The 12885-nt window shown below is 39.8% G+C and overlaps 1 protein-coding gene across 7 annotated transcripts in view; it reads left to right on the top strand.

The window, feature by feature from the left end:
• The window catches only part of kcnq5a (potassium voltage-gated channel, KQT-like subfamily, member 5a), a 121688-nt gene that overhangs the window by 76911 nt on the left and 31892 nt on the right, over window positions 1–12885 (top strand). For all 7 annotated transcript variants that reach the window (XM_061744573.1, XM_061744572.1, XM_061744571.1 and 4 more), the window contains exon 2: window positions 11117–11207. In XM_061744573.1, the coding sequence (XP_061600557.1) occupies window positions 11117–11207 (91 nt within the window). The remainder of the gene's footprint in view (window positions 1–11116; window positions 11208–12885) is intronic.

Raw genomic sequence — 12885 nt, 5'->3', positions numbered from 1 at the left:
TCGAACGCACCTCACTCAATAATCGATTGTCTTCTCGTGAATGTAAACTCAGATTTCTCTGAAACTCCAGTTAATCCTTAGCTAGATTGTTGTCAATAGCTTGATGTTGATGTGCATGTAGCCGCATTGACTGTCGGAAAGGTTAAGCTAGGCATACACTGTGAGATATTTTAAATCGTTTGAGACAACCCCCTCTCACACTGCACGACTAGATCGCTGAGTTCAAAAGTTCACAGCCCACGATTTATGGTCTCCCACTGTACGACCCGATGCTCGGATGTGACCCGTCTGCTCACACCATACGATCATAATCCTCACGTCGGACCTCTGTGTACTGGAACTCGAGGCCGGTTTTGGGGCAGGGGTGAGCTGTGCCCACCCAAACGTGCGTCCTGCCCACCTGATCAAAGGTTATGGGGATCCTTTATTTTTTTTATAATTTATTTTTTTTATATATATAAAAAGAATCACAAAATATCTGTACCATTTCAGATTGGGTGGGCACTGCGCATCATTTTTAGACCCAACAATGAACGCATACCGCAAAAGTTGTGTCTCGGCGGAGGGACCCAGCGTCCCAGCAAAATGAGCACAATAGAGAAGTGTTCAGAACAGCACAGAGCGCACACTAAAGGCTGATTTATGGTTCCGCGTTACACCAACGCAGACCCTACGGCGTAGGGTACGCAGCGACGCGCACCGTACACTAAAATGGTGTAACGCAGAACCATTAATCAGCCTTTAGCAATTTGTGCCATTCTGCGTGGCGATAAATGAAAAAAGATTAAACAACGTCGTGATTGGACAAGGAATTGGCTGGGCAGACGTGGGAAATGTGGTCTTTTTTTCTGCTATTAAAACATGATTTGTAATGTGAATTTGCAACACTTTAAACTACAAATAATAGTTTTTGACGTGACATCAGAGATTGCGCATGCTCTCTGTGAAAGGATGAGGCAAATCGGGTCGTAGCACGACCAGGATTTCAAACACGTTTTATCTTCTTGCGAGCACACGATTTGTGATCGGGAGCTTGTCGCGAGGTGTTAATATCTCATCGTTACCCCACATATACTGCACTAGGTAAGAGCAACGATTGGGTCGAAATCCGGCCCGATCCAAAAAATAGTCGCACGACTGGAAAATCGGCTCAAGACGAGCCGATAATCGCACAGTGTATGGCCGGCTTTAGAGTTTATGAAAAATACATGGCAAGAGTTGGATATTGGAATATACATGGTTAGAGTTTGAAATAATAAAAAAAACACATGGTTTAGCTTAAGTATCCATAAGCAAATGCTTTTAGGTTGGTATAATGTTGCATTGATACAGCTCTAATAAAAACCAGGTTTAACAACGTCGATTGGGAAAAATGAGCCTACTACACATTTTCCATTGAGAGTCAGCTGCATAGAGACAGAAAGAGAGAAGAATGGAGCGGAGACCCCTATATAGAGAGGATCACCACTAAAGTGTCAGTTTCACAGCCTGAGAGAATTCATTTATATACTTCTTGCAAGACACTGACCTATTAAAACGGGTGTCATGGCTTGTCACAGAGGAAACGAACCAAGCAGAGCCTGGCAGGTGACCCATCTTTGATCTGCTGTATACTGATCCGGATGTAGCTCTGGCAAAGCTTAGTAGGAAATGGCAGAGTTGTCACCACAATGAGGAGGAGGAATGTGTATCTGCTGAACTTATAAATCCATCAGAGTTTGCCATAAAACAGCTAACATCAGGCCTTTAAGTATGCAGAAACTGCAGAGCCCTGCCTCTGATGACCTTAGCTTGGCCCCTTTGATTCAAATGGAACTGTTTATGTGATATTGGATTTAATTAGAAGAGCAAGACCAAAGGATGCCCTTCTATGCCCCACTGCCTTTCCTCTGACTTGTACAGAGCGCTTTTACAAGTCCGGCATTTGCTGATTTTTGTACGTCATGGTTTTTTTTGGCTGAATCCGACCTCAAAATTAACTGATCATATAAATTATAGCAAATTCAAACTGTGCATAAACTTCTTCTCTATCCATCTCTGACATCTGCTGCACAGAACGCTGAACAGGAGTCTTGGACCGGTGTAAGTGCTGAGATGGGCGCTGATAGGAATCTGATGTATGGTGTGTGTCTGTGTCTGTGAGCCAGTATTTTTATGAACCCTGTTAGCTGTTGGCTTCATCCAGCAATATGTCAGTCTGTGTCTAGTTAGTAAGGACACGCATACGCGAGCGCACACACACGCTGAGAGCTTTCCGATTCTTCTCCCACCCATCACCCGTCTTCGGCGCAACCCACATCATGGAAAATTGGCTCCTCTCCGGCTCTTTCTTCCTCACTGTGCCCCTCTCCCAAACCTTACGAAGTCCCTCTGTCTCTCCTCGCTGCAGTCACATGCCTTCTGGAGAACAAACAGCTGCTTTTCCAGCTGCTTAATTACTGGAGTGTCACTGCCGTACGTGTCCTTTCAGTCTGTCTTTGCTCATATATGTAGCTGATATTTCTGTGTGTACATACATACATATATATATATATATATATATATATATATATATATATATATATATATATATATATATATATATATATATATATATATATATATATATACCAAGATGGGGATTATTTTATTTCTGTTACATTGAATATGCAGATTAATTACAAAACAAGTGTCTTAATAGTATATTTCAGATAATCTTAATTTTTAAGATAAAATGATACACAGTGATGTGACAGGTGTATAAAGGCAAAATACTGCAAAAATCAACCTTGCAGGAAAATAGAAACTGAAATTTAAAAAAAGGCTGATGTGAATAAATCAGTTTTCTTAAAGTTGCTTTTGTTGTCTGCAGATAATTTATTGGAGCTACGGGGGTTTGGTTGCCAACGTTTTTTGGCAACCAAACTTTAACATATAAGGAAGGACATTAATGCATCCCTCTTGAACTCTGTGAAAGCAACACATCCCCTGGCTGCCACAGTGCACAAAGATACAACACAATAATATCACAAGTATACGCTTACATTCGGACTGTGTTGTTGACTCCTGCCGAGGCATATTGCTGTCTTCATCAGGCATGATTTCTGATCAAGTATCTCCAATTATAGAGACGATGCAGTTGCCAGCAGCAGAATGTTTTGCTGAGACAGAGGAATGGGTTGTTTTGCATCCAGCTCGATAGCAAATAATTTTTGCTGCAACTCTTGAATGCATCGTGGACAAAAGACGTAATTAGCTGCAATAAGTCACCTTTCCAGGGCCGTGCCTTGCCATTCCCCGTCATTCCCATAGCCCACTAACACCAGAATTATATTTTTTTTCCCTTTTTGCTTCACTTTAGTGAGAATTATCTATATTGCCATGTCTGATTTTTTTAAATTTCTTAATTAATGAGCAGTAACCTGCTCATGAAAATACGTTCAAATTTTGAGTTTGTGAATATTTCTTTACTAAAGAGAAGATTTATATGCAAATCTATCCACAGATTTACGAAGATTTCACAAATCAGCCCCACAGTGTTCACACCAGACAAGAAAACAACTTCCTGCAGGAAGGAAAACTGGAGTTCATTTTGAGCTGACTTTGTAGATGTGAAAGCACTCATAATAATGATAAGTTGACTGCTAGATGGATGCCTTGTCCAGTCACCCAGATGTAACAAGTGTCAGTTTCTACAGACTTCCACAACGCATCAAGTTACTAATTGATTCCTGACTTGATTCAACCTTCGTTCACAGAGACTGAGTTTTGCTCAATACAACTGCTTTAGTTAGGATGTAATGCAGACAACTGTTTTCAAGCTTGGAACCAGGTAATAATAGATGACAGCATTAAAAGAAAGGAACAGTCTTTCAGGAAGTGAAAAAAGCTGCGATTCAGAAACTAAAATGTTTTTATCCTATGTCGAGCTTTGAATCTGACAAATATTTGGAATATAATATATTACATATAAAATGATGTACTGTACATTGGATATATTTTTCCGCTGACCTTGTTCAAAGCAGAAAAGAACATGATTTTCTGTGCTGGTACTCCAAATGCAAATCTGTTGTAGGCAATCCACTAACAGCAAGTGCTTTCATGCAACCTCACTTCAAAGAAGCTTAGCCATCTATTCAAGAAGGTGAAACTGATCACACAGGCAGCTTTTATATTCCCTGCCCACATGTGCTTTCAGGATATAAAAAAGTTATATACTAGCTGTCAGTGAAACAGGTTGCTAACAATGAATGGAGGCATGTGCAGATGGAGCTTCAAGCCACTTCCTTAAATGGGACAAATTTCTCCTCCTACGACTGACATTTGAACACTTAAGCAAGGATTATTAAATGTAGACTTGACCTGAAATTTGCACACATATCCCTTGGTGTGCTTTTTGTTTGGTCCATTAGTTCATTAGAAATAAAACCATATACCATAATCAGGTAAGAAACTTCACTTTCCTGGATAAGCACAGGGTTTAACATATAGACTGCTTTTGCAGAATTAAAAGCACTCACACAGAGCCACAGCAGACCAGTTTGAAAATCAAAAGAGGGGGTGCTGTCACTGCTGATATGATTCTAAAGAGAAGAATATGATTCAGTGAAAGAAAAGCTAGAAAAGGCTGGCTGTGCTCAGTCAGTTATTTCAGCTTGTCATCTCTTTCTTAATCTTGTCCTGTATCTCTCGCTCTCTTGTTTTATCTATGATGCACCCATCTACCAGGCCTTTCCTTGAGAAAAACGTTATTTATAGCTAAGCTCAGTCTTTATCTTCCCATCGCTGCCTGTGATGGCTCTGCTTCTTTCATCCAGGAGAGCCTGCTGAGTTCACTCCCGCAATGTTCCATCATTTAGAGTAGCAGGGTTCAGTATCTTCTCTGTAAAACGCTGTGGAGTCCTCTTCTGCTGCAGTCTGTGCAACTTCCTTTGTATTTTTCACCGTTCCTTTTTTTTTTCACTTTGACATTATGTGGCTGTACTCACACTAACTCTACTTGTCTGAAAGGGACCACCCTCCCTGACATTCTTGATTCTCCTGTTTCTCTATATCCATCTTTGCCTGTTTGGACCCCAAACCTTCTCTTTTCATTGCAAATGCATGCATAGTTATCACAGAGAAAGGGGAATAAAAAGGAAATGGGTTTTAGTACGATTTGTATTGTGTTGAAAACCTTGGCCTTTTTTTGAATCTTTCTGAAATGGTCATTGGAAAATAAAAGATCACGGACAGCCTTTCAGTGCGCTTTTATGCAAGCTTTATTATCAAGTTTATGCCGCAGGCTTTTACAATGAACTTAATTGCATAAGCCTTGTGAGCCTTTTAAATTAGTAGATTTACAGTCACACATCCTCACACTTTTTCTGCTGCAAGTCTGTCTGATTTCTGCAGATAGACGATTTATTATACACATGAAATAGCAAAGCCAAATATTTATCCCTCTCGTGTCGCGTTGCAGTTTGTAGAAAGCAGTGTGTGTATTTGTTTATGTCAGTGTAAACAAGACTCCTTAAATGTGATGTTTTGCTGCTTACATTATATAAGGAACCTTATTGTTTCCCGTTTTCCCTGGATTCTTCCTGTCACACCTTTTCATTCTTGTCATTATAAAGTGTGGAACAGGATCTTTTTTCTTGTGGTCTTCTTCCTGGTGGATAATGATTTCTATTTTCTTCCCCCCCTTGACAGTGTGATGCGATTCTTTTCCTTGGTAGGAAGTTATCCACACAACACAAGATATGTGTTTCTTGAGGAAAAAAAGTACAAGTTAGAAAGCTTAAGGTCAAGATAACCCTTTGTCCATGTTTCATCAGGGAACAGCATTTATCTTTTTAACTGAGACGTCATGCCGCTACTTGTAGTTCTGCATGTTATGTTTCCATTTTAAGATACTTGTTATGACGCTTTTTGAGCCCAGGCTGCAAATCTCAAGGGATCCTATTACTCACACACTCACCTCTCACTCCTCAGGCTTTTCAGGCATCTTTGCAAGTTTGCAGAGGAGTGCAGACTTTTGCTGTATATGGGTTTCTCTGCTGGTCCCAGGGCTTATTCATCAGGAAGGAGTCAGTGGTAGTATGTCTCTGCATAATACCCTGGAGCAGACACTCTCTCACTCCTGCAGCTTGTCAGTGGCCCCTGACATCAGTCTTAGTCTGACAAAACACACCTGAGATAATATTTAAACTGTGGTAGCTGTTTTTTAGAGTATATGCAAAACGCATGGTAGCATAGTTTAAGCTGGGAAAACACTTTCTAACAAAAACAAAAAAAGGTTCAGGGTACTCAATAACTAAGTTAGTAGAACAGTATTCCTTTCTATAGGTGGCTTACTGTCCTCGTGCAGCCAGTCCACATTTCAGCACCGGGCAACGCATCTTTCTGCAACGTCTTCTACCACGTTTATCTTAAAATCTTAAAACAATAATGACATAAAACTAAAACTGAAAAATGCATGGTTTGCGCACAACAATGTGAATTGATGGATTCAATTCAATTAATTCAATTAAATGGTGTAAGGAAGCTGCGCTTATTTAACTCATTTCTGTGGGACCTGATGAAGGACCAGTGGAGTCCGAAGTATATCAAGACTATCAACGTTTACACCTGCGTCAGCAGTTTAGTGGCGGATCAATGGCTGCAGAAAGGGTTGTGTCTCAGGGTTCTTCTCACTAAATGACTCATCTTTTTTTTGATCAAGTTGAATTTCATATATGAGCAGGGCGAAGTCTTTGAAATGTTGGGACTGGTAGTTAATCATACATGGCATTAAGAACCCCAGGGATTGATGATTTTGTGTGTGATCTAATGAAGCTTTTTCCAGATGTATACAGCGAACATACATGTCTCCACACACCCATTATGTGGAAATAAGGCCGTCGCTTTCACTAGCTAATAAAGTGGCTGAATCATCTGAGAGCTGATGTATATAAATAGACTATTGACTATGTGTCATCTGGATCCGTTCATTAAATAGCTTCTCATTCATCACCTCTGTCTGGAGACACCGAATAATTTCATCAACAGTTGTTGTCCAGCAAGAGGTGAAAAGGATGGAGAACACACAACACAACGTTCCTAAAGGTACACAATGATACTGACAATACGTTGGTTGGATTTGTAGATAGTCACTGATGTGGAATTGTGCTCACAACATCTCACAACTCAGGAAATCATGTCCTGCTGTTCTTAATTACACAGTCAACTCAGAAGGCTGTGATGTCAGTCTTTCCCATCAACATTTCAGAACAATATTTGCCCTGTGACCAATCCAGATCCAATACCTGCCCATCAAAAGGTCCAGGAAAATCTAATCTGATCTAAAAAGGGATATATGTATCCATCACCCTTAAAGAAGATAAAAGGAGAAATGATCTGATAGTGAATGTAGTTTCAAATGTATTACAGAATGGCTTCTGCATGTGTTGTTGCCACCACTGAAAGAAAACAGCTTTTTTTTTGTATCATCATGTTTTCATGTATAATCTTAATATCATTTTTTGAAGGTATTCAGTTAAACTTGATGGACAGATGTCACATAAATCATGTCTACTATTCATTACCAGTGAATGTTGACATTTCACCGTGAGATATCAGTAAAAATAAACATTAAAATTGATAAAATGAAATCAGCCACTCATCTTAAAGCCACAAAACCTTTCATTTCATGGCAAGAGAGGGTTTATACAATATTTATCACATTGTACATTCAAACGATGCCTCTTCTGGTCTTTTCAAAATGGTAGTTAATTTCAAACCCAGAAGCATTTCTCGACAAATGTTAACGCCATTGGTGTTTTTCAGGATCCACATACGCACTAAGAACGGTACCATCTAAACAAGGTATTCTTAGTCCTTGTGCTGTCCAAACAGTGAAGAGGATTAAGAATTACAATAAATACATTTTGCATTATGAGAGCAAGCCCACGCTTGGAGAGCTTTCGGAGCGGTGTCGAGTGAATGATTTCTGCATCCGAGCGATGATGACAGAAATAAAATAGAAAATGGCCCTTGAACACACCACAGTGTGTGCACCAATCAGAAGGTTTATCACTGAATCCCTTAGTACACGTTCTCAAAGTGTCCTCCAACAAAACTCTGAACCTCACATTGTCCCTGAAGCGCTCATCTGTCCTTGAGTATGGTATATATGATAGAGAAAAAAACGCCCCGCTGTATTTTCTGAGGAACAATCTCTCTTCATATCAACAAAAACAACATAATATATGCTTGATCATTCATTATTGACCTGTCGGGGGATAAAAAACTGTGTCAACACCAGCTCCACCTCCTCACTTTATCTGTGGATTTCTACTGAACATTCACCAGTAACTGAATTACAAGTATAGGGATGTAGTTTATATCAGCTATTCATCCTCAGGAGCTTTGGCTGCACATATACACACAAACCTCCCGACTGCCACTGGATATTGTTTGCATATCTACTCCTACGCCACTTATCTGGTCACAGTGAAGGGATATTGGAAGAGGAGTCGTATCAGATGCAGATGTGAGCTGGAAGTTGACCCCATCAGTCTTCCTCTCTTGTAATATGACCATATGCACATGCAATGGTCATATATGAAATATATTAAAGAATAAATTATTCACGAATGAAATGATAAATCATACAGGAGAGCCAGGAGATGACGTACTGAATGATGATTAGAGAACAGGTGATTAAGGTGATCTGATGCAAGAAAGGAAGAGGAGGGAGATGTATAATAGAAGTGAGGAATATGGGCCTGGTCAATAATGAACTTGAAAGACATGATAATGGCAGAGTTATGAAAACTAGAGAGAAAGAGGACTGGAGCCCAGAAATAAATGCTCAGAAAAATGAATCCATAAATATAATAAAGACAGATGGCATTTGAAAAAGAAACAAACAATCAGTCAGATCTTCTGAAAACTGGCATGCTGGGACTGTTAGCCAGTGCATATGTTGCCTGGAAGGTCCGTATGAATTTTAATTTGTATTTTGCTCATTAACCAAGATACCATGTGACGCTGATAGAACTGCATTTTCTCGGTTGCAGCGGACAGACAATGAAGAGGACTTTTGTTGTATGGGCCTAAAACAGAGGGTTGATGACATTTCTGTATGTTGTTATTGAAGAAATATATCTTATGGACGTTTATCCTGGCTTATTGGCTTCAAACTTCCTATTCCAGTTTAACATTTCTGTTGATCATGTAAGGTTATCCATCAGTAGTTTTAATTAGTGCAGCACTAATAAGATTAAATACATGGAGATAAAATAAAAAGGAATATTCAATTTAGTCATAAAAAAGAATACAAGAAGTGTAAAAGAGAGAGAGGCTTGTATAAAAATGTCTGTTTTATTTGTGGCTTGGAAGCAGCCGAGCTTGTGATGTGATTTACAGCTTTGCTTACAGCCAACAATTCGATATCTGGTCTGCAGAGATGCTCCTTCACAGTGGCTCGTCTTCCACGATAACACCGTCTGTTGTTAACAAGCGCCGGGATCCCGCCTCCATTCACTCTCTGTTTAATGTCCCTGGCTGCACTTTAGGCAGCCGGATGCAGGAGGTTGAGAGGTAGAAAATGTGTTACTTAAGTCCCACCATTGCTGCGGTGTCTTCATCAACACTCGGAGCTCTTCTGTTCCACGTGCAAGTGATCTCACATTCTCCACAAGCATCAACAGCTGGGTCCCACCGGGAGCCCAAGTGTCAACGCCCCGGCTGCGTGAGGATTTTGCTTCGACCTCACCGGGACGTCAGATCCCACCAGGAGTATTTCAGAAGCCATTCCTGAGCTCTGTCCTTTTGGGTGGACTTGTGTGATTAGAAGTTTCCCTGAAGGTTTCGTTATACGCTAGTTTAGGGAAGCATTTCTCTTCTGTCTTGTCCTTTCTGCTGTTGCGTATATTACAAAGGATTAGGGGTGTCTGATAAATTGTGCTTTTCAACTCTTGAATTGAACCTCTCCTCATCTCCTCGTACATGGTCGATCTCTTCTGAAAGCCTCTGAATTGTTTACTCACGGCCTCCGTGGATTAAATTAGAGTAGATGTACGAGTTGGATCCGGCTTTTGGCATTTTATTTTGGTAATAGAGCAAATTCACTATGTCGCTCCGGGGTCTAATTTCCTGCCAGCTTGATTTATCGTGTGTGGTTTAAGGTTCGTCCTTGTTGCTCTTCATTTATCCTGCCCTACTTCTGCAGCATCTCCTCTAAAACCCATCGGAAATTGTAGAATTTGTTTTTTGGATTATTTTGTCTTTGAAAAACTCATTCAGCTGTTTCCACATGTCAATCGTTTTCCTGGTGTGGTGGTTGCTTGTTGTAACAGATGTTCAGGAGTGCCAAAACAACCAGCAGAAATCCTTTAAGCAGTATCCAAAGCAGTTTTTTTTTAATTTTTAGTCACAAAAAGAAAACTCAGTGGAGATTCTCGAATATATGCAAAGAAAGTCACAACACGACTAGAGCGCATGCAAAATGCTGCCACTGGAGCAATGCTACTCTGGTCTGCCTTACTTTCTGCTCTACATTGTCATCATTCTGACAACAAATGTTTTTTTGTGTTTTTTTTTGTGGACCTAACACGATGAATATGATTTTCCACCAAGTGCAAAACCTGGACATAACACTTCACAGCCAAGATATTGTAAGAGTTCAGTTCACTGTTCACAACTCCCCAGGGTATTATTGTTTTAATACCCTGTAGAGAAAGTTGACCCGCGACTTAATTGTCACAGTTTAATTGACACTCTGATCCCTCTCTGATGTGAGTTTCAAGCCCGTAACAGAGAACTGCGTCCAGTCCAGACTATCGGTAGAGGCAGCAGTGTGTAAGCTGCTTGTTCTGCTGCTGTTGCTGGTGGTGATAAGAATAACCTCCTTTCACATTCTCCAGTTTGTGAACCGCTACAGTAACAGTAATGAAAAAAAGATTAGTAAAGCTTTTAAGAGTGCTTTGCTTGATAATAGTACTGCTTTCAACAGTTTATATTTTGATAAATAAAAACAGCCGGCTTGAGGAAAAATGTTCTGTTTACATGTGTATCCCTGCACATACACACGAGCTAAAACCTGTTATTTAGTGTACAAATGTTATTTATTACTCGTTTGATTTGTGTGTGTGCACATATTATGTTTCCACAGGTTCATCCTGGTGTTTGGATGTCTGGTTCTCTCTGTGTTTTCCACCATCCCTGCTCATACGGAGTTCTCCTCGCACTGCTTGCTCATCCTGGTAGTATGGACACTTAATTAAACACAAAAATGCAAGCACAAACCACTTTTTCAAACAAATGAGTTCATTAAATCGACGTTTACCGCTGAGAGTGTGATCATGTAGCTCATAATATATCAGGTTATATCACAAGATGCATAGGAATGAATGTATCCAAGATACATGGCTAAAATTTCATTTGTTTGTCAATTCTTGAACTGAGAAATTCCTCCTTCTAGCTCGCTGTGTCTAATGTTTTTAACACTTACAGTTAGTTTGTTGTTTGTTGGACCAAGTTAAGTTTTGCACCTTGGATATGCAGACATTCACGGCAGAGTTTGGGAGTTAAACTCTCAGGGTTCATGTTAGGGTGATTAAGGGATGTAGTAATCTCTGAAGATTTTATGTGGTTAGGGATATGCATAAAAGACAGTTTGAGTCTGAGTCTGATTGATGCTCAAGGGGTAAAAGTTTCTCAGAAGTGCATTTCCAAAAATATCCTTTCATGGACACAGTTTGGACAACTGCAATACTGGGGAAGAGAAGTACAGTAAGCAGCTCCTCCCAACTTGAATTACACGTTCAAATTCATGTTGGATTTTTTTTAATGTAAATAATCTTATAAATAACACTGAAATGAGTCCACTGCTTTTAACTAGGACTAATTAGGGTTAAGGTTCTTGCTCAGGGCTCAAATTGGTTCACTTTGGTTGCCATCCCGGGCACTTGAACCTGCATCCTGGGACTCCAGATCCAGACTCAGCGGGCTCAGTTAATTAATATAAAAATAATCATAATCTCAAATAGAAGAGAACCTCAAATTCAGTATACAGTGCTGTGTCGTATTTTTCTCTTTTAATGCTACAACTTTGACTTAAGTTTAGCGTCACTGGATCAACGGGTTTGGAAGCAATTTTATAAGAAAATGCTGCACAGATCCAAACAGAACAGGTAGAATATCCAATTTGAAACTAACTTCAACATCTCCAAAACTCACAATCAGGCTTTTGGAAATCAAATCTACTTTCACCCCTTATTGGAAATGCAGATTGAACCTATCCAGACTTATAATGAGATGTGAAAACACGCTACATGCTGGTTGAAATTAACGTAATTTTCTGGTTTAATTTTAGTTCTTCTCACATTTGATTCAAGCAGACATTTTTTCAGTTAAACAAGTGGGAAGTGTGGAGCGCATGCTTTATTATTCCTTTTTATATTCATTTGTTTGTTTTATTTTGCTTGCTTTTGAGCAAGGGATGATGTGGTAGTAGCTTAGCTCTCCGTGAACGCTGACAGCAGGAGAAGGTAAAAGAAGTCCAACATAATTGTTCCAGGTTAAACTGTATTTGCACCTGCACTCTGAGGTAACATGCAGTGTGGCAATGTTGAACTGAATTTGTGATGTTTTGCTCTAGTTTGTTGTTATTTCTTGCAGTGGAGAGTTTTTAAAAAGTTCAGCTTTTTAAACGGGATCACAGGTGTCAGACAATCATATTACATGACCGTCACGTGCTGCTTAATCACGTCACATGACGACACTAAAACATGTCTCTGAGCAGATATTTGGGCAGGTCACAAACGTTATTCTGCAGGTTCTGATTAAAACGTTAGAGCTGAGGCCATTGTTAATGAAGATGATATTCCACTCATGATTTTCCTGCTATGTCAAGTCAAACTGTTCAGTAATTGGCGGACT

This window comes from Cololabis saira, chromosome 17 (genome assembly GCF_033807715.1).
Source record: "Cololabis saira isolate AMF1-May2022 chromosome 17, fColSai1.1, whole genome shotgun sequence".
NCBI lineage: Eukaryota > Metazoa > Chordata > Actinopteri > Beloniformes > Belonidae > Cololabis > Cololabis saira.
The sequence above is the reverse complement of the archived record's forward strand: the minus strand, read 5'-3'. Positions and strand labels throughout refer to the sequence as shown.